The sequence below is a fragment of the Canis lupus genome, chromosome 13 (genome assembly GCF_003254725.2).
Source record: "Canis lupus dingo isolate Sandy chromosome 13, ASM325472v2, whole genome shotgun sequence".
Classification (NCBI taxonomy): domain Eukaryota; kingdom Metazoa; phylum Chordata; class Mammalia; order Carnivora; family Canidae; genus Canis; species Canis lupus.
The window spans coordinates 960,144-982,845 of record NC_064255.1 but is presented as its reverse complement, the minus strand read 5'-3'; the positions used below and the strand labels follow the sequence as shown (position 1 = coordinate 982,845).

The window sequence follows — 22,702 nt, the reverse complement described above, 5'->3', positions numbered from 1 at the left end:
TCATGGCCTATGAAGGCTTGTGTGATCTGGCTTTTGCGTGTCCCATATCTCATCTAGAACTAGTGTTTTTCTGACTCACTAACTTGAGCCTTCTTTTTTGAACTCAAACATGGGAGGCTTCTTCCTAAATCATGATGTTTTTTTCTTTTTTCCTTTGTGGAGAATGTCATGTTCCCAGACAGCCAGTCGCTTTGTTAGCTCTCTTGTCATTTAAGACTTCAGCAAAAATGTCTCTCAGGCTTTCTTTAATGCCTACTCTAAAGAGCCTTTCTCAGTCATTCTTGATCAACAGCTTTCTATTTTATTGTCCTGCTAGCAATTGTAAACTGTTTTCTTGCGTTACCCTATTTTCTATCATATTATCGTCAACTTACCCCTTCATTAGAGAATATAAGCTCCATGAGAGAAAGAATACTTGTTCTACTCATTTTTATATCCCCAGCAACTGGTGTAATTCCTGGCATGTAGATGGTGCTTGATAAATATTTATTGAATGAATAAATGGCATTCTAGATCAGCTGTCTTGAACTAGAGTGGATTTATTTTTTTTTAATTTTTATTTATTTATGATAGTCACAGAGAGAGAGAGAGAGAGGCAGAGACACAGACAGAGGGAGAAGCAGGCTCCATGCACTGGGAGCCTGACATGGGATTTGATCCCGGGTCTCCAGGATCGCGCCCTGGGCCAAAGGCAGGCGCCAAACCACTGCGCCACCCAGGGATCCCTAGAGTGGATTTATCAAGTGAATTGGATTCTTATGTTGCTATTGAGGAGTATAAGATTGAGAGATGGTTTAGAGTAGTCAGGGTCTTTTAATTTGGAAAGGATTAGGAGAAGTTGGCACTTCAAGGGTTAGGGGAAAGAGATCCAGTTAATTAGTTTCTTTCTTTTTGATGAAGAAAGCAAACTTATATAAGCCAACACATTACTCAAGTACAAATAAAAATGTACAATTCATTTATGACATTCTATATTAATATTACATGTAAATGTAAACCATCTTCCAATTTGTTTAGAATTTTAACATGGCCAGGGTTTTTTTTTTTTAATAGAGGTGAAATTCATGTAAAATCAGCCAACTTAAAGTGAACAATTCAGTGATCTGAGTGTATTTACAAGGTATAATCACCACCTGTGTCTAGTTTCAAAAATGCTTTTATCACCCCAAACCCATTAAGCAGTTGCACCTTGTTTTACCTATTCTGCTTCAGCCCCTGGCAACCACCAATCTGCTTTCTTTCTCTAAGGATTTACCTATTGTGAATATTTCATATAAATGTGTCTTTTTGTTCTGGCTTCTTTTACTTAGCTTAGTGTTTTTGAAGTCCATCCACATTGTAGTATGTGTCAGTACTTTATACGTTTATATGGCTGAGTAATATTCCACTGTCTATATATACCATAATTTGTTTATTCATTTGGGTTGTCTCAACCTTTTGGCCATGATGATGACGTTGAAAATCTGTCTTCATATATGGCCATTTGTATATCTTTTTTTGGGAAATGTCTACTCAAGTCTTTTGCCCGTGTTTAAATTGGGTTGTCTTTTTGTTGTTGAGTTGTAAGACTTATTTATATACTCTGGGTACTAGACCCTTAACAGATGTGTGTTTTGTAGATATTTTCTCCTATTTTGTAGGTTGTCATTTCATTTTCTTAATACTCTTTAATGCACAAAATTTTTAATTTTGATGAAGTCCAATTTATCATTTTTCCTCATGTTTCTTTACTTTTGATATACCTAATGATCCATTGCCAGACCAATAGTCATGAAGATTTATCCTATGTTTTATGGTTTTAACTCATGTTTAAGTTGTTGGTCTATTTTGAGTAAATTTTTATTTATGGTGTGAGGTAGAGGTCCAGCTTCATTTTTCATGTGGATATCCAGTTGTCCCCCAAGTTGTTTCTTAATGAGACATGAGCCACCGTGGCATTGGTGGCAGTTGAAACAAACTTCTTCCAGTGGTTACTTTCACATTCTACATAGTCTTAAAGCAATATTTTATTTGTTTGTTTTAAAGATTTATTTCTTATTTTAGAGACAAAGCATGTGAATGGGGTGGGAGGGGCAGAGGAAGAAGAAGAGAGAGTCTTAAGCAGACTCCCTGCTAAGTGTAGAGCCTGACACTGGCTCTAGATCTCACGATCCTGATCTTATGATCCTGAGCCAAAACTGAGAGTTTGGAGGCTCAACCTACAGTGCCACCTAGGCGCCCCTCATAGTCTTTTTTTTTTTTTTTTTTTTTAAGGATTTTATTCATTCATGAGAGACACACAGAGTCCCGGGATTGAGTCCCACATTAGGCTTCCTGCATGGAGCCTGCTTCTCCCTCTGCCTGTGTCTCTGCCTCCTTCTTTCTCTGTGTCTCGAATGAATGAATGAATGAATGAATGAATGAATGAATAAATAAATAAATAAATAAATAAATAAATAAAATCTTTATAAAAAAGAGTTTGGTTTGCTTGTCTCTTTTTTTCTTTGCCTGTTCATTGGTTTCACAAAATCATATGTTATTTGTCTTTCTCTGACTGGCTTATACTACTTAGTGTAATACCCATAAAGTCCATCTATGTTGTTGCAGTTGGCAAGATTTCATTCTTTTTAATGGCTGAATAATATTACTCTGTGTGTGTATGTGTGTGTATTTGTATAAATGAATGGACACTTGATGCTGTAACAAACATAGGGCTGTATATATCTTTTTGATTTAGTGTTTTCATTATCTTTGGGTAAATACCCAGTAATGGAATTACTGTAACATATAGTAATTCTATTTTTAATTTTTTTGAAGACCCTCCATACTGTGTTCCACAGTGGCTGCAGTAATTTGCATTCCCACCAGCTAGTGTATGAGGGTCTTTTACTCCACATCATCACCAACACTTGTTATTTCTTGTGTTTTTAATTTTAGCCATTCTGACAGGTATGAAGTGATGTCTCATTGTGGTTTTAATTTGCATTTCCCTGAGGATGAGTGATAGCATCTTTTCTTGTGTCTGTTGGCCATCTGGATATATTTGGGAAAATGTGTATTCAGCTGTTCTGCCCATTTTTAATTGGATTATTTGACTTTTTTTGTGTGTGTGTGTGTGTGTGTGTGTGTGTTGAGTTGTATAAATTCTTTATATATTTTGGGTATTCACCCCTTATTGGTTTTATTTTTTGCAAATATCTTCTCCCACTCACTGGGTTGCCTTTTTGTTTTGTTGGTGGTTATTTTTCTGTGTAAAAGCTTTATTTAGTTGTGCCTCAATAGTTAGATTTTGCTTTTGTTTCCCTTGCCAGAGGAGAAATATGTAGGAAAATGTTTCTATGGCTGATATCAAATAATTTACTGAATGTGTTTTCTTTTAGTAATTTTATGGTTTTGGATCTCACATTTAGGTCTTTACATTTTGAGTTTATTTTTTATATGGTGTAAGAAAATGGTCCAATTTCATTCTTTTGCATGTAGCTGTCCAGTTTTCCTAGTACCATTTATTGAAAAGACTGTCTCTTTCCAATTGTATATTCTTGAGTTCTTGATTGTAGATTTTGACCATAAACATATAGCTTTAATGCTGGGCTTTCTGTTCTGTTTCATTGATATTTGTGTCCATTTTTACACCAGTACCATACTGTTTTGATTACTACAGCTCTGTAGTACAATATTTTTATATTTTTAATTTCCACTGTATTTTTCTATTATCCCATTGTTGGGTATTTTAATTTTCTTTCTCTCTTTTTTTCCCCTCCTCATACAGAGTAGTATATCCTATCTTTATACAAATTGGAACTTTCCCCCTTCTATCTGTTTATCTTTGGGTTATATTTGCTGCTTATGCTTATAGCAAAAGTAGATTTTATTGTTATGAACGTCTATTTTTATTTTTTAAAAAGATTTTATTTACTTATTTGAGAGAAAGTAAGAGAAAGTGTGAGCAGGCCGAGGGGCAAAGGGAGGAGCAGACTCCCTATTGAGTGGAGAGCCTGATGCAGGACTTGATCCTGAGACTCCAGGATCATGACCTGAGCTGAAGGCAGGTGCTTCACCGACTGAGCCACCCAGGCACCTTTGTTATGAACTTTTAATATCATTTGGACATATTTAAAAACTAGGACGGAGGCAGCCCCGGTGGTACAGTGGTTTGGCGCCGTCTGCAGCCTGGGGTGTGATCCTGGGGGACCCGGGATCGAGTCCCACATCGGGCTCCCTGCATGGGGCCTGCTTCTCTGCATGGAGCCTGCTTCTCCCTCTGCCTGTGTCTCTGCCTCTGTCTCTGTGTCTATGAATAAATAAATAAAATCTTTAAAAAAAAAAACAAACTAGGACGGTGTTTTCAATAAAAATAGAGGCTTTGATAAGTAACACTTGAACAAAGTTTTTCAAGAGAGGCAGCATAGAAGAGTGATTAAAAGCATAGGTTATAGTCAGAACTCACATCTTGGTTCCGTCTTATGTGTGCCAGAGGTATTTACTGAACCCCTATGCAATAGCTTCCTCATTTGTCAGATGGTGGTAATAATAGTATCTAGCTTGTAGGGTTGTTCTAAGGATAAAAGCGATAATGCATGCAAAATGATTAGCACAGTGGCTGGTACAGATAACACTGGCTCTATTGCCGTAACTACTAAGGATGTTTCCTTTTCTTCTTCTCTTGTTGGTCTCTTTTTCTCCCTCCTTCTTCCCTTTTCCTTCCCCTGACAACCTTTGTTTGTGTTTCCATTTTCCTAGTCTTTCTCTGGAATTTTTATTTTTGAATTCTTAGTCTTAGGGCCAGAAATCCAGGATTTGAGTAGGTTGGGATGACCTTGCTAGAAAAGGAGTGATATGGGCATAATTGCGTCATGCAGGAGATTCTTGGCAAGCCACCCTTGTTTCCTTTGTGTAAAACTTGATTTTCATTTTCATCAAGAATTAGTGACATCACAGGGAAGAATGTCTGAATTTACATTCAGGACAGTTAGCTGTGATATCGCTACCTCAGTGTCAGAAGATGTGAGAAATAGCGATTTCTTAGCATTGTATTGATTTTTGGGATAGGTTATGTGTTTTAGGAATGACAATAATTTTACTTTATTTTAATTTACTTTATTTTATTTTAATTTATTTTATTTTTTTGATTCATTCAAATATTTATTGAGCAACTAAGGAGACACAAAGGTGATTAAAAATGGCCAAAGGAAAAAAAAATGGCCAAAGAGGTGAGGCAAATGCACAAATCATAGAAAGCAAAGTGTAAGGTGTCACTGAATCACAGCAGTCAAAAGAAAAGCGCTTTAGGAGATCAAGAATCAAATTGCTTCCAGCCTGGAAGGGGTTGTGGATGGGTGGCAAAACAGGAAAGGAGATTTGAGACTTCAGTGTGGATTGATGATGACAGTCAGTATGGACTATATATGTCTCTTCTTTTCCTCTCTCCCCAGCTTTGGGTTTAATTTACCAGTAGTGCCCAAGACTGTTCAATTCACTTTTTCTATACTTGCTTGCATTTTTGCTTTAATGTCTTCTACAGAACTAGGTCCTTTTGGTGTTTTGGGAGTCTTTTCCTGTTTTTTGAAAGATTCTTGACCTTTTGATCTTGGTGTTGATGGTTTTGAGTCTTTTCCATTCTGGTTTGATTTTTGTGCATTTTTGGCTGAAGTATCTTGTATAGATTTCTTTACTGGAGCCTTTTCTTTAGCTTCCTCATCATCAAAATTATCATCATCTTCATCATCGTCATCGTCATCATCTTCATCATCATCTTCATCAGCAGCAAGTTTTACTTTTTTCTGTGGAACCTTGCTACCACTTCCAGGGACAGAACGCTTTCCAGATATACTAAGAAGTTTCACATCTTCTTCTTCATCTTCTGACTCTGCATCTTCCTCCACAGCTACTAAGTGCTGTCCACTAATATGCACAGGCCTGGAACCATATTTCAACTGTTAGACCACAGGTGGTGTTATTTCAAAGCCTCCAAGGGACACCGTTGGCTGTACAGACATTTTCAAAGTTGCCAATGTGACTTTAATTGGACTGCCTTCATAATTCATTGCCTCTGCTTCAACAATGCAGTTCATCCTTTGCACAGCTCCCAAACTGACCTTAAAGATAACTGGTGCTCATTTTTGTCATTATCCACCTTAAAGTGATAATCTTTGTCAGCCTTTAGTTCACAACCAAAAAGATAGTTCTGGGGCTGAAGGGGGCTCGTGTCCATGTCCATCGAATCTTCCATGAGGTGGTGGCACGCACTTAGGTGGGAGAGAAGGCGGACGGAGATAACACGACTACTGTTCTACAGAACAGCCATGCAAGATGGAATCACACTTGATGATAATTTTAAAGAAATTTAATGCTGAAAAAATTTTTCATCAGTAAAATTTGTAATGAGACTGACAAAATATTTGTGAGGAAAAAGCAGTTCCCAGTTCTTTATCATGTTAACCTTTTCCTAGAGGTTTAGTGGTCATTAGAAAGAAGTGTTTGTTACCAGTGCTCTTTTATCTAGCATGGTTTTTCAATCTAGTTTTAAAAATATTTCTTTCCAGTTAACAGAAGATGAAATTGCAACTATTCTTAAATCTACTTTGAAAGGACTAGAATATTTGCACTTTATGAGAAAAATACACAGAGATATAAAAGCTGGAAATATTCTCCTCAATACAGAAGGACATGCCAAATTGGCTGATTTTGGAGTGGCTGGTCAGTTAACAGTAAGTGTAATGATTTTGGAAACACTTGTGGCCTATATGTCCAGATTTGACTGTGACTGAATGTTGATAACTTTTTGGAGGGGGTGATGGGAAGAAATACATAACTACATTGTTCTTGAGAAGAAGGAGCCATAATTTCAGTACTATATATTATTTTTATTTACAATTTAAGAGATGAATCGGTATGAAAAAATGTTGTCATTGAAATGCTTAAATGTTTAAAAAATAAAGCTACATTGATCCATTTCTGTAGCTTTTATTGTTACAATATTATCTTTAATGACTATCTTTAATGAAGATGGGGATCGTTACTTGTGGACTCTTGCTTTATACAGAAATTAAAATTCCTAACTATGTTGTGTCAGTTGAAATTGTAGGAAAATAGTCAATTTCTGATATAATCTGTAGTATTTGAGGGTTTCACCATACAGTTTGATGAATGTGTTGGCAAGTAGAGTCCCTTAGTGATTTTGTAGTAGTATTTATGTCAGTGTAATTTTTGTTGCAGGATACAATGGCAAAACGCAATACTGTGATAGGAACTCCATTTTGGATGGCTCCTGAGGTAATTCAAGAAATAGGCTATAACTGTGTGGCTGACATCTGGTCCCTTGGCATTACTTCTATAGAAATGGCCGAAGGAAAACCTCCTTATGCTGATATACATCCAATGCGGGTAAGAAAATGGTTTGCTAAAAATGTTGATGTTATATGAGTGTTATAGTTTTGTAATTGTCAGTATAAATAAATAAATACAAAGTAAATTAAATAAGTTGATTTAAATTTAGGTTCTGTGCAAAATTTTTTTTAAAAGATTATCAGAGGTTAGTGATGTTAACTTTTCTCCTCCCACATCCTCAGTTGTGAGAAAAGATGTGAAGGCTGTATTTTCCTCTATAGTCACTGTTTTCCTCCCCACAAAATATACCTGTAAAATCTCCCCTTGCCTTTCAAGTAGAAGAAAGGATTGGTAAATTTGCTATATTCTTCAGTTCATCTATTGGTTTCTCAGTGTGGCTGTGGAGGCCTTTGAAAAAATCAGTTCTCACTTTTCTACCCACTTTGCAAATTCTGCCTTTCTGTGTTTTTGTTTTACTTTTTTTCTTCTCTCGTCTGAAGCTAATATTTAAAAAGCCTGACTTCTAATATTGCTACCTACCTGTAGGCAAATTAATTTTACTTCAATTGGTGCTTAGTGAGAAAATAGAATTCCTTTCTTGAACATTATTATATGAACTCCTTTTTCCAGGATGATTTTTTTTTTTGAGTTTGAAGTATGTACCTTGCATATTCAAGTCTAATTGCCTGTTTCAGGCTTTGTGATGATACGGTTTTTAGATTTCTTTATGTGAATCTCAATTCTTTATAGATAAGAACATCTGTCTTTGTGAACTATTGCCCTCTAGTGGCTGGATTCACCTTAAGAAGAAAAGATAGAAGAATGAAGAGAGGAGAGGGGATAGAAAGGGGAGAGGAGAAAAAGAGAGAGAGAGAGAGAGAGGACCGAGAGAGCGAGCACAGAGAAGAAAAGATGGCATCAGGGTGACTAGAGAAACGCATGAAGTAAATAGATGGGAGAAAAGAGAATGTAGTATTTTGGAACATCTGAAGAAGAATAAATTGGAATTTTTTCTGATAATACAGTACTATTGTGGATTGATATTCAGTAATATAAGTAACAGTGTAACTATACTAAAAATATTTAACTATCTGCCTGCCACTTTAAAGAGAATTCTGAGTAATAAAATTGTGTATAATATGTATCATCTTCCTTGTATATATAAATTACTTTTTCTAAAGTGAAAAATAAAAATGACATAAATTGTTTGTAAAATAATATGAAAAATCACAAGGTCATCATAAAGCCAGCAACATAAATTCTCATTTCTTCTCTGATTATTAGTTGCCTTTGGTATTTTGGTTATAATATTTTTAGGGTGATCCTCAGGCTTGGTGTATTTGAATTTGAGTTAGTGACGTTAATTGGATTATTCAAGGCACCTTAACCCAGTGCCAGAGCTGGGATTGAACCTAGGACTTAGATTATTACTCTTCTGCTTTTCCTTGTATAGATTTTATTTTTCCAACCACGTAGATGAACATATTAAATGTGACCCCGAGGTAGTCTCTCATATAGATAGTAAAGAATTGTAGTATGTGGTTCCTGACTTCCAGGATCTTAAAATACCACTTGACAATTTGAACTAACACAAATGAAATTGTAAACATATACCTGAAAGCAGTATTCTTCTTTAAAATTCTATCAACTATCATCTATCTCACTTTTCTCTTTTTTTTTTTAAAGATTTTATTTATTTATTCATGAGAGACACGGGGGGTGGGGGGAGAGAGAGAGAGAGAGAGAGAGAGAGAGGCAGAGACACAGGCAGAGGGAAAAGCAGGCTCCATGGAGGGAGCCTGACGTGGAATTCAATCCCGGGTCTCCAGGATCAAGGCCCTGGGCTGAAGGTGGTGCTAAACCGCTGAGCCACCTGGGCTGCCCCTCACTTTTTTCTACCAGTCTAAATCATACCCATTCAAGTGTCAGGTCAGATATTATTTCGATGTACAGCTTTCCTTGGTAGCCACTACTGAAATAAATTTCTTTTTTAAAGATTTTATTTACTTATTTAGAGAGCGAGAGGGGGAAGGGACAGAAGTAAATGGAGAGAAGCTTAAGCTGACTGTGCTCTGAGCACAGAGCCCAAAGTGGAGCTCATTCTTTAGACACTGAGATCATAACCTGAACTGAAATTAAGAGCTGAATGCTTAACCTACTGAGCCACCCAGGTGCCCCTAAGTAAATTTCTTTCTTTCCTCACAACTTTGTATATAGGCAGTTCTTAGTGCCTGTAGTTCTTTGGACAGTTAATCAAATGTCTTGTGCATTTCTAAACATAGTTAAGGTTTTAAGTTGCTATTTTTTTTTTTAAAGATTTTATTTATTTATGAGAGAGAGAGAGAGAGAGAGGGGCAGAGACACAGGCAGAGGGCGAAGCAGGCTCCATGTAGGGAGCCCGACGCGGGACTTGATCCTGGGTCTCCAGGATCAGGCCCTGGACTGCAGGCGGCGCTAAACCGCTGTGCCACCGGGGCTGCCCTTAAGTTGCTATTTAAATTATGTTATCGTTACTTAACCTTTCTTATGTTTGTGAACTGCTTTATACAAAATCAAGTATGAGCTGCAAGTATTGGGAAATTGTTAAGATTATATGACAGGTAGAAGTTTTACAAAATTTGAATTTTCACTTGAAAGCTCACATTTTATCATTGGCAACAATTATGATAGTTTTCCTTGAAATGACATATTCACTTGGTTCATTTTTGAGAGAATGTCAATCAAATAAATGCCCAAGTGTGAACAACTATAGTCTCTTCTGTCAGTTATTCCTTCAGGTAAGAATGGTGTTCCTTGAAAAAGAGTTGCAGCTTGCTTAGCTGCAGCTAAGTGGTTTTTCTTAAGATAATCCTTCTTCTTCTGTATGCAGGGCAAGTGCTTTGTGTGTATTTCTCATTTTGTCAAAGAGAATATTAAAAAGATAAGCATTCAAGAGTAGAATTTTAATACAATTAATAATATTTTCTGCTTCACCAAGGTTTAGATTAGTTTGGCGGGAGATTGGGTGGGAGGATAAAAGAAAGAGCTGGCCAAGAGAGAAAAAAGATTTTTGAGGACTCAGCTAAAGTTGGAAAGTGAGAATTGTGTTGTCACCCAGTGCAATTCTTTGCTCTACCAGTGCTTGGCAATGGAGTGTAGTACATTACAGCCTCGATCTCAGGTTTGGGTTTACTTGGAACGACAGAGCTACAGGGCATGTAAGGATGCTGTTGAGAGATTGTTCAGGTGGTTACCAAGGAGATATAGCCTGGAAAGAATGGAGATGGTATAAGGAAATGGAGGGATCAGGGAGCTAGACAGTGTTCTTCACTCTTACTCCATGCAGTTACTTGGAGAGTTTTGAAAAAATTCTGGTGCCAGAGCCATACCCCAAACCAATCATTTCAGAATCCCAATCTTTTTAGCGAGGTCACAGAGCCAGTGAAGTTGTAGTTAAGGTATGAGAGAGCTGGTAGTATATAAAACTCTGATTAGTGAGTGAAATAGTGAAGTTTTATTTTTTAATTAAATAATTTTCTTACTTTAACCACTCTGTCAAATAAATATTTCAATCTCCATTTTAATGAGGGTTGGGTGAAATGGATATTTAAAGAATTATGTTTTTTTGTTAGGATGACACAACTTGTAAGTGGCAGAACTGAGATACGAACTAGTGCTGGTCCATTTCTTGCCTTGACCAAAAAGAAATGCCTTTTGTTAATATGTCAACTGTATGCAAATGAAGGCATGGCTAGCAAAAATAAAAATCTGCAAACATTCTAATCTCATAATTATTAATTTAAAATATGAACCTTCTAAGTTTTCCAGTGGGAAGAAATATAGATGATTTTTTTTTTTTAAGTGAGAGAGCATGCACACAAGCTTGAGTTGGCAGGGGAAAGGGGCAGAGGGAGATGGAGAGAGAGAGCCTTAGTGGACTCCATACCCAGCATGGAGCCCAGTGCAGGGCTCGAGCTCACAACTCTTGAGATCATAACCTGAGCCAAAATCAAAAGTTGGATGCTTAACTGGCTGAACCACCCAGACACCCCAATATGGTTGAATTTTTTTATATTTCACATCCTTTTTTTTTTTTTGGTACCAATGTAGTTTATGAGATAACCAATTGTCTACAAAGTTGTCACAGTGGAATGAAGTTAGGAGTGATGGAAAGACCACTACAAAAGATGGAGGCAAAGAATGCTAGTTCTTTTAAGTAAAGGATATTATATAATTTACTGCATATAGCTGGCTATCTGGAACAGGAGGCTAAGTTAGGATATGGTGGGTCAGCTTCCCTAGCTTTTGAAATTCTCTTTGGCCTAGTCCTCTGAAATTCTCTTTGGCCATTGTTATAAGATTGTAGCTCTTCTCACTATGCCTGACTTCTAGATGTATGTAATAGGAACAGCCCCAGAACAACAAAGTTGACTCCTAAGCTGAGGGAACTGGGGTTGGTTCCTAGTTATATTCTCAGATATACCATTCTTCTAGTATGCCCAGGCTCCAGGCCTGCTCCAGACCTATGCTTGCTTAGGCCAGCAAGAATCAGGGTGAAGAAGAGAGGCATCAGGCTTGGATAATTTAGAATGGAATTGTTCCTACCTAAATAGTCACAAATTAATGTTGTGGTTTTCACTGATAAAGCTTTTTGTGGGGCATATTTCGAGTGTCATAGCCCGAGGGATATGAATAACCTAAAGATGGCCCTAGATTAGAAAATGAAAGTGATTAAATTGGAACTTGACCCTGAAATGAAAATGGGTCTTTTGAAAGTGTTAAGGGAGAGGTCATTTGGTTTAGTTTTTCATTTGTCAAAGATTGATACTTTCTTCAATCATTCCTCAGAGTAAGAGGTATTTGGAATATAGATATTCAAGGAGGAATTTCCTAATAAGAGCTTTTTAAAAAAATGAATTTGTGTAATGGCAAGCAATAAACTAAATTTTATAGTTTTTATACAGTTTTATCTGTTTCTCTTTTTTTTAAAAGAGAAATTGTAGTGTATGCAAGCTATATCTTTGCTGTGGTGAGAGTAATTACCTGTCTAGTAAAAGGCAGTGATGAAATGCATATTAAAACATGTAAAGCTTTGTAAACAGGAGAGAAATGAAAGTGCTTATAAATTTACATACAACTAATAGATCAAAATAGATTAAGGAGTAACAACAAATAGATTAAGGAATAATGACAAATGGAAGTAAATCTCAAGATGTTGAAATAAGTTTTATCAAAATCCAATTTATTTTAAAAAGTTAAATATGAAGATAATTAATTTTGGTCAGTTAAATAAATAAAGGATTTAAAAACCAAATTTTGAATTCAGTTAACCACATATTTTTTTGGAAATTTGCCCTTTCTCAGCTCTATAGGAAATAAAATTACCACAAAAATCAGGAAATGCGTAAATAGTATCATTTTTCTAAATATTTATCAGTGTACCCTGCCACTAAACCCAGGCACTTTCTTAGACATCACTAAGACCCTATTGATTTTATGAAATACAGTTTGTTTTATTTTCTTTTGTTTAACAAGCTTTATGTTTGATTGCATGTTGCCTGGTGTGGTGAAAGGGGGTAAGGGCAGAGTGTTTGGGTCAGACTTAGAACTGTTGGAGACGGCAGGTACTGTGATTGATGATTGCTTGCATCAAGAAAGAAAAGTGAGACTAAGAATATTATTTTTGTACAACATAATATTAATGTTTATTGTCTTTTAAAAATAAGATGTAGAAATATATTGTATATTTTAGGAAGATTTATGTCAAATGTGACTTGAGACGATTGGAGGCATATAAATGGTAATTTTCTGGAAATTCAACTTATATACAGTTTGATAATCTCTGTTTAAGAATAAATTAGGAGTTACTTTACACTAAAAAAAAAAAAATCTCTGTCTGTCTCTCTCTGTATATATCCTCACATCACTTATGAAGAAAAGAACCCTGTAGATATTTTCAATATGGAAAATATATTTTTGATGAATGTTTTTGAAAATGATGTTATCTTTCTTTTGTCAAGAACTTTTTCTTTAACCTTGCTGTTTTTTTCCAGCTAGCCTCTTCACCCTCACATCTTTTGGGGAAACAGTACATTTTAATAAGTGAAATAAATGCTCCAGTACATGCAGAGTAAACATGGGCATTAGGAAAAAAAAAAATCAATCCTTTTACTGCATATTAAAAAAAAAATAAAACACACAGTAGCTTTTCCCTATCTTAAATCACATGGTGCTACTCCTTTCACAACCAAGTGTACTCCTAATCTAATAAGATTTCTTTAATAAAAAAGAATAAGGCATAAAAAGAATGCATTATATCCATGTCTAAGTAAAAACTGAGTTATCCATTTTTTTATTAAATAAAACTGAATCAATGACCTCCTTCATGCCCAATTAATGATAGAATTTGTTTGAGAAATTCTGAATGATTAGACTTGAGTAGGGGTGGTAATTGAGAAACGCTGCATGCAGCATATTTACACATCTTCCAGCTCCATGTCTCTTCCATGTATGACTTTGTAGACACCTGGCCCATCTTAGTGTGTGTGCATGCACTGCCTCTTGGAAGATTCCTATCAGGCAGTTAACATGTGGGGCAAAAGACAAGTGTCTTTATTTTGTCTGAGAGTGGATGAGGGAATATGTGGGTACTAATTCATAGAATTATTATTTACTTGTAGGAACATCCTGGATGAAAGCCTCTCTCTGAAAGCCTGAGATAGCAGGGTATAGCCTTTCTCTATGGTCTGACCCTGGGGATGTGCTGGCCTAGATTCCCCATTCACTGAGCCAGGAGCCTTCAGGCAAACATCTCTTCTGCCTGCCCAGCATTGAGGGGGTGGCTTCAGCACTTTGCCCTCAGTATTTGCGTTCATGGACATCATGTGGCCAGGGGCTACTATGGCTTAGTGGTGAGGCCCAGGTATCCTTATTTTCTCGGTTTTTATAGCTAAATTTTGGATTGAATGACATCTTCTATAGTTATAAGGCCTACTTCCTTACTTTTTATTTTATCTTTTTACCCCCATAATAGATTCTTAGGAATGTCTTAACAAATTACTACAAATTTGGTAGCTTTAAGCAACAGAAATTTATTCTCTCACAATTCTGGAGACCAGAAGTCTGAAATCAAGGTGTTGACAGGGTTGCATTCCCTCCAGAGGCTCTAATGGAGAATCCGTTCTTTGCCTCTTCCAGCTTTTGGTGGCTGCTGGCAATCCGTGACATTCCTTGGATTGTAGCTGCATTATTCCATCTCTGTCTATGTCTTCACATTACCTTCTCTTCAAATTTCCCTCTGCCTTTCTTGTAAAAGGACGCTTGTCATTGGTTTTAGGGACCACATGGGTAATTCAGGGTGATATCCTCCTTTCAAGACCCTTGACTTAATTACATGAGCAAAGGCCTTTTTTCCCCCATATGAGGTCACATTCAGAGTTCTTGGGATTAGGACATGGATACACCTTTTAGGGGGCTACCGTTCAGTTATTATACCTTCCATAATCTATTTTCCCCTTTTAAATTATAGACAGTTTAAGATTAATAGTGACAAGCATATCTGTTCTCATTTTTTTATTGTGGTAAAAAATGCAGAGCATAAAATTTATTATTTTAAACCATTTTTAAGTATATAATTCAGTGGCATTAAGTACACTCACATTGTGCAACCATCATAGTATCCATTTCCAGAAAATTTTATTTTTATCATCCCAAACTGAAACTCTTTGCCCATTAAACAATAATTCTTCATTATCTCCTCCTCACATTTCATAACCACCGTTCTACTTTTGGTCTCTGAGTTTGACTATCCTGAGCACCTTGTATGGGTGGAATCATACAATATTTGTCCTTCTGTGTTTCACTTCTTTTACTTAGCATAAGTAAAATTTTAGATTTTAAAGATTCATTTATGTTGTACCATATGTCAGAATTTCCTTTCTTTTAAAGCTGAATAATATTATATTGTATGTATATATCACACTTTGTTTATTCATCCATTGACTGACACTTGGGTTGCTTCTCCATTTTGGCTACTGTGAACATGGATACACATTTATTTCTTTGAGACTCTGCTTTTTTGTTTTTTTTTTTTTGAAATATTTTAAAAAATTTATTCTAGAGAGAGAATGTGTGTAGAGGGAGAGGGATAAGCAGACTCTATCCTCAGCTCAGAACTCGACACGGGGCTTGATCTCAGGACCCTGAGATCATCACTTGAGCTGAAACCAAGAGTCAGACATTTAACTGACTGAATTACCCAAGTGCCCCAAAACTGCTTTTAATTCTTATGGATATATACCCAGAACTGGGACTGCTGGATCATATTATTTACATATAATTTGGGGGGGGACCTCTGTACTGTTTTTTTCACAATAGCTGTACCATTTTACATTCCCATCAGTGACGCACATAGTTCCAGATTCTTTTTTCTTTTAAAGATCTTATTTATTTATTCATGAGAGACACACACACACAGAGGCAGAGACACAGGCAGAGGGAGAAGCAGGCTCCCTGCAAGGAGCCCATTGTGGGACTCCATCCCAGGACCCTGGGATCACACCCTGAGCCAAAGGCAGATGCTTAATTGCTGAGCCACCCAGGCATTCCCATGGTTCCAGTTTCTCCTCATTTTTTCCAACATTTGTTTTCTGTCCTTTTGATAATAGTCATCCTGATGGGTGTGAATGGGTAGTATGTCATTGTAGTTTTGATTTGCATTTCCCACACTAGTGATGTTGAGCATCTTTTCATTGGTATATATTTTATTGACTTTTCTCTAGTATTTGCTTTTTTTCTATTTTTTGACTGAGATCCGTCTTTGACTTTTTACTGCCTCTGTTTATTATCCTTCCAGCTGTCCCTCATCATTCTTTGCACCCCAAGTCTAATACTCTAAGTCCTTTTGTAATTCTTCCTTTATCATCAGTCCATTGGGAGGTCTTTGAGTCAAAATGGTTTTCAATTCCTGTTTATATGAAAATGACTTACTAGTCTATAAGTAGAGGATTCTTTATTTGTATTTACTTACATATATTACTGTTTGCAGTAAGTATATTCTGAAGAAGGTGTAAATATTTAATAGGTGCAAATCAGCATTTAAAATTCTCTGGGTTTTTTAAAAATAGTTTTTAATGATTCCTCTAGTAATGAAAATAGCACTTTTCAAATTTATCTGCCCTGTAGTTGCATATATTTTTATGGTGGGATGTACTCATTTTAGCAGTAATCAAAATTTAATCATTAATATTAAAATATTTTTTATTTGATATTAATGTTAAAATATGAGAGATGCATGTTCTAATGTGGAGACAGGGAGTTCAACTTTTGGATCAGTTGGAGAGTCTGTCTGCTATACTACATTGCTTATTTTGTATCAGAGAAACTAAATGTCATCTAAGTATGGGTATTTGATTTTTGAAAAAAAGTACCCTGGAATTTTTGTTCTGTATTCTTTTTTTTTTTTTTTAAAGATTTCATTTATTTATTCATAGACACAGAGAGAGAGGCAGAGACACAGTCAGAGGGAGAAGCAGGCTCCATGCAGGGAGCCCGACATGGGACTCAACCCCGGGTCCCCAGGATCACACCCCAGGCTGCAGACGGCGCCAAACCGCTGCGCCACTGGGGCTGCCCTGTTCTGTATTCTTTTATTTCTATTTCCTTTTCCTTAATCTCCTACTTCAGATATTTAGTGCACATTTATCATTTACTGGTTGGACTTTTAGGATGTAGTAGTAAGCAGAACAGGCATGTTTCCTATTCTCTTGGCACTTCTGGTCCAGTGGAACTAGAATTCTACTGTTGGAATTATTTAGCTTTCTGGAGTGGGGGGAGGAAAGGGGGAGTAGATAAATATATTCAGTTGTTTATTTATTTTAAAGATTTTATTTATTCATGAGAGAGGCAGAGACATAGGCAGAGGGAGAAGCAGGCTTTCTGTGGGGGAAGCTTGATGCAGATGATCCCAGGGTCCTGAGCCAAAGGCAGATGCTCAACCACTTAGCCACCCCCATGCCCCTATTCAGTTGTTTAGAGTATAAGATTATATACGGTACAACTTTATTCACTTAAATATATGTATATTACAAATTATATAGGATCATATGACTATAAATAGGAATTTTATTGTTTCTCATTACATACATCGCTTGCTTTTCTCCTTTGGATTTATCCTCATCTTCCTTTTTTTCTTACTGTTGCCTTTATTTCCTTTGACTCTTCTCCCCCTAACAGTACATGCATACAAATGCTCACACAATCTCCACCCCCCAACTTAGCTTTGCTTTTCCCTATGCTTGCTTTTCACTTTGCCTTTCTTCCTCCGTCTGTTCCCCCTACATTTTGCTACCTGGTTGATACTTTATTCTGTTAACCATACTTTCAGATCAGAAATAGCCAAGGATCTGGAGGAGTGGGGCAAATTGGATCATTGGAGGATTTCAGTACTACTTCCAGGACATATGGTTTCTCACTCTATTTGAAAGTTAGAATTTTCTGCCCTGTGGTCCTATACATGTGGGAGTACCAGGCATTCCAGTCCCTAAATTGGGGATTAAGGTTTATTACAGTGACACTTTCAATATATTTTTGTCCAGTCAGAGTTGTTATTCTTGAAGAGACGAACAAGCAAGGAGAACAGCATAAACAGGTCTCAGTTTCTCATGGTTGGGCCTGCTGGGATCACCTCTAAGGGTTTCACAGGTAAGACAAATTCCCCACTGTTAATTTATATTCATATCTTGGTGTTGGGATGCCTGGATGGCTTAGTAACCATTCATGAACATCTACCTTTGCTCAAGGCATTGATCCTGGAGTCCTGGGATTGAGTCCCGCATCAGGCTCCCTGCATGGAGCCTGCTTCTTCCTCTGCCTATGTCTCTGCCTCTCTCTCTCTCTCTCTCTCTCTCTGTCTCTCGTGAATTAATAAATAAAATCTTTAAAAAAAACCCCAAAACAAATCTTGCTGTTGGTGTTGTGTTGCTAAGTACTCTATAAACTCAAAGAGTTCGGTAACTGTTGAGGAAGCAGTCATCATTACATGAATATGAACTGTAGTTTTGGGGACACATTTATATTAAGCATTGCTTAGAAGAGGAATCATTGAGAAAGAATTACACTGGAGGGGTGCCTGAGTGACTTAGTAGGTGAGCATCTGCCTTCAGCTCAGGTTGTGATCCCAGGGTCTTGGGATCAAGTCCCAAATCAGGCTCCCTGCAGGGAGCCTGCTTCTCCCTCTGCCTGTCTCTGCCTCTCCATGTCTCTCATGAACAAATAAATAAAATCTTAAAAAAAAAAGGAATTATATTGGAAAGAATTATTGAGACAAAATTATGTGAGAATTCATCCTTTTAAGATTTTAATGTAGGATACTGACAAAGACCATATTTCTCCATATTTGTATAGGAGTGTTTACAGTACACAATTTAAATTGATTTATTAATAATTTAAAGATGGCATTTACATTTGACACTTTTTTATTGTGATCCAGAGTATAAAATGTATTTTGCATATGGATAGATAAGTACTGGTTTATGTACAATTTGTTTCAGTTGTATGAGTGTTCTCTTCTACTTCCTCCTTTCATTTAAAAAAAAAATAGGTAGTCCAAATTCATTACATTGATTTTATGACCCAGAATTGGATTGTAACTTGTATTTATAGAGCAAGAATCACTGTACCAGGTTTTGGAAATACGAATTCTTCCAATGTCATAGTGTTTCTAGGGCTGCCATGTAGTAGTGGGTATGACCTGGTGTTTGAGATTCATGAGTCCTGATCAGTTTTGTTATCTGATTAGTTGTAATGGACTCTCATCTGTCTACCTCACAGAGTTATTGTGAAGATCAGATAAGATAATGTAAATGAATGATACATATAAAATATTAAATACTGTAGAAATATTAGGTAACATTATTAATTTAATTTTCAAGTCTCACATTGAGACTGTTAAGTTCAAGTTGTTGTAAAAGGTGCTATTTAATAATGTTTACCATTGTCATTTAAGGAGCTTTTTAGCTATGGAAAGTATTAGACAGTTACTTTATCATCACCTGGCTTTATTTTAAGGTATTTAGTAGGGTTGGAGGTATTGGGGGTCTTACATAGTACCCAGAGGAGTTTATTGCCACCAGGGTAGGTTGCAGAAAGCTTTTAACCCTTGCTGAGATGACTTTGCAGTCTCTACTAGAAACCATATAGATCTAACAAGCCCATGAGGGCAGAGGTACTCGTGGATGCTCTTTTCTAACCCCAGGGTAGATTGATTTTTTTTTTTTAACCTAATTTTCACTATCTACTAGCTCAATCATGGAAACCATGATTCATAAGAGCATAGAAAGAGCTTTTTTCCTGGGGTAGAGAGCTCATAGTATCAGTGGACACTCTGAAGTTGAACTTAAATATTGGTGTTTGTGCAAATGTGCATTTTTCTGTTGCGAGTTCATGATTTTCAGGTGACCCAAAAAGATTCAGAATTGTGGCTCTCAATAGTAATATCAAGATCCCTCAAGTGAGTTTCTTGTTATATTGTATATTTAGGATATGATTTTGTTTACTGTTTATCACAACATGTCACTGTTCTGTATTTTAATCTGGAACCAGTAAACAGACCTGTGTATGATTCTTCCCCCACTATACTCTTTTATTTCTAGAAAGGTTAGTTTTAGGTATGTCTAGTTACTGTCCAAATTTCCTCATCACTGACTAAAAAAATCTTTTATTTCACTGAATTCTCGTACCACCTTTTCTATGACCTTTTTATGCTACTTTTTAGCTTACTATGTATTGTCATAGTTACTATGTAATTCTTTTATTCCCCATACTAGGTCTCAGTTTTCTTTTTTAAAAGATTTTATTTATTTATTCATGAGAGACAGGGAGAGAGAGAGAGGCAGAGACACAGGCAGAGGGAGAAGCAGGCTCCATGCAGGGAGCCCAAGGTGGGACTCGATCCCCATGCCCCAGGATCACGCCCTGGGCTGAGGTGGCGCTAAACTACTGAACCACCTGGGCTACCCCAGGTCTCAGTTTTAAATGCAAATATGTTTCATCCATGAGAACATCCAATAAATATTTTTGTTGAATATCTGCTTGATTCCATTTCCTATCTTAAATATACTTCTGTGATGTAAATACTGAAATCTGGCAGGCTCAGATTCTTTTTTTCTTATAATAATAAAAGTCAGTGAAATAAATTAAAAATTGAAACTAAGTAAATGCTAATCAAATACAGTGTGAAAGGCCAATCATTACTTACAGCTTGCCTTTTAAACTTTTACTAAGAATAGTTTATTTATTTAAAATTTAAATTTTAAATTGTTATAATATTTTTGGTACTTTAGATCCTGTTCCTTGGTTGAAGGAGATCAGAAACACTTAGTTAGCACCTTAGCATTGGCCTCTGGACAGTAGCTTTGGTTTGCTAATTGGAACACAATTGCCAAGCCTTATTGAAGGCTTATGTCTTAAAAGCAATTGTATAGTAATTGGTAATTGTAAAGTAATTGGTCTTAGTAAGTTTTGTTTTATTTTAGTACCACTCAGAGAAACTATTTAGGCTAGAGACCTAAGCTAGTACTAATTTTAGAAGACATAAATATGGAGGAGAGAGAGAGAGAGAGAGAGAGAGAGAGAGTGTGTGTGTGTGTGTGTGTGTGTGTGTGTGTGAGGCTGGGAGGTATCTGAAGGCAGGTGTTGACTCTAATTCACATGTGTAATACTTAAAAATTCATATTTTTGGAGGAAATGTTATCTGTAGCAAATTTGACTTTCAGTGTTATGGCAGAACAGACATTTAAAAAATGAAGATAAGATATAATTGACTTAAAATATATGTATTTTAGTTCAAGTTCCTGCAGAATAGAATTCTTCAGCTGTCTTAAAGTACTATATTGATTATAGATTAGGTTTTTATACTTTCTTTTCAGTATAACCATACATAAATAGAATCATCTTCTTTACATCTGGAATCATTTAAATAGCATAATTACATGTAGTTGCACTATGTAATGAAAGGTAAGGGATAAATGATCAGAGGTGATCATTTAAGCATTGTAGTAAGTGACTTACAAACTGAAGGTCACCATTTTAATTGTAAGGTTTGTGAATCTCTTAAACTCTGTGATTAAATGAGTGATATCAAAGGAAGAAGCAATTTAACATAACAATTGTGGCTTACACTGAACATATGTTCCTGTTAATAAGTTGCATTATGGTCTTTAAGGACTTGTATGTAGTTAGTACATTTTGGTTCATTTGATACCTATAGTTTTTCTAAATTTTTATTAGTGAGTTGTTACAGTGGTTAACAAGAAATACACAGATTTAGGTTGCAATAGTTTTCCCAGGGTTATATGATCTAACTTCACAAGCTTCCTGGACATATGTAGATGCTTTTCTATTTTGCTTTAGTTATGACATACAATTGATATAGGCAAGCATGAAAGCTCAGGCAAATTTTCATTGCTTTTTCTGGATCTTGCTCAGGTCCTGTGGTATTTATGTAAAGCACAATTTTGTTACTTGGGAATGCATGTTGAAATTATCATGTGCACTATTTTGCTGTAGGCCCGTTGGCACTGCCACAAAGATAATACACTGCCAGTAGGCCATTTCCTTGTCGGCTGCATTTACAATTTAATAGAAATATTACATGACTTTTTAAACAAGTGTTTTGGCAGAGAGGAAATGACAGATTCCATACAAACAAGCATAGCTTCCTTTCCTTAACCACACTCCAGCTACTCAAGAAATTGTGCTTGATTTCAAGTTTGGGGGTTTCGGGTAGAATGGGAAGTCAGGTTGAAACAGGAATGACATTGATATTTACTGTAAAATAGTTATGTATTTTTAACTGCTGCATTTTATTACTATATAGTTTCAGTGAGTGGCAACCAATATATTTCTGAATTAGAATTGAGGTTATTTTTATGTAGTTCACCTGGCTGAGAATGTCTAGTTTTGATTGGTTAAAAAAATCAGGACCACCAGATAGGCTCTAAGATGTTAGTATTGCCTTTTATGGGATTTTATAGGTTTGCGTTTGCTGTGTAAATTGGTACTTTATGACATTTGCATAAGCACTACTTCTTTTATATCAACTGTGGTTGTGTCCTAAAGATGGATCAGCTTGGGGGTTAGAGAATATGGAAAGAAAATTTGGGAGACTTCTTAACACTGACATAAAACATAATGGATTCCCTGCTCATCTTTCTCATCTTTGGTCCGTTTGTTTTAGTTCTCTGTTATGCATTTCAAACTTGAAGAATCATGTTTACAATTTTTTAAACTTGTTATTCCATCCTATTTTTTAAAGCATACTAGTCCACTCTTATTTCGTTTTTTGGATTTTTTTTTTTTTTTTTTTTTTTTTAGTTTTTTGGATTTTAAATCACTTCTAGTTTTGGATAAAATGCCGACC

At 36.1% G+C, this 22,702-nt stretch overlaps 1 protein-coding gene and 1 pseudogene across 8 annotated transcripts in view; one reads left to right on the top strand and one right to left on the bottom strand.

Moving 5' to 3' along the window:
• The window catches only part of STK3 (serine/threonine kinase 3), a 375,334-nt gene that overhangs the window by 175,712 nt on the left and 176,920 nt on the right, over window positions 1–22,702 (top strand). For all 8 annotated transcript variants that reach the window (XM_049093097.1, XM_035714551.2, XM_035714552.2 and 5 more), the window contains 2 exons: window positions 6,522–6,686; window positions 7,195–7,362. In XM_049093097.1, coding sequence (XP_048949054.1) covers window positions 6,522–6,686; window positions 7,195–7,362 — 333 coding nt within the window. The remainder of the gene's footprint in view (window positions 1–6,521; window positions 6,687–7,194; window positions 7,363–22,702) is intronic.
• LOC112662541 (nucleophosmin-like) lies at window positions 5,341–6,246 on the bottom strand (annotated as a pseudogene).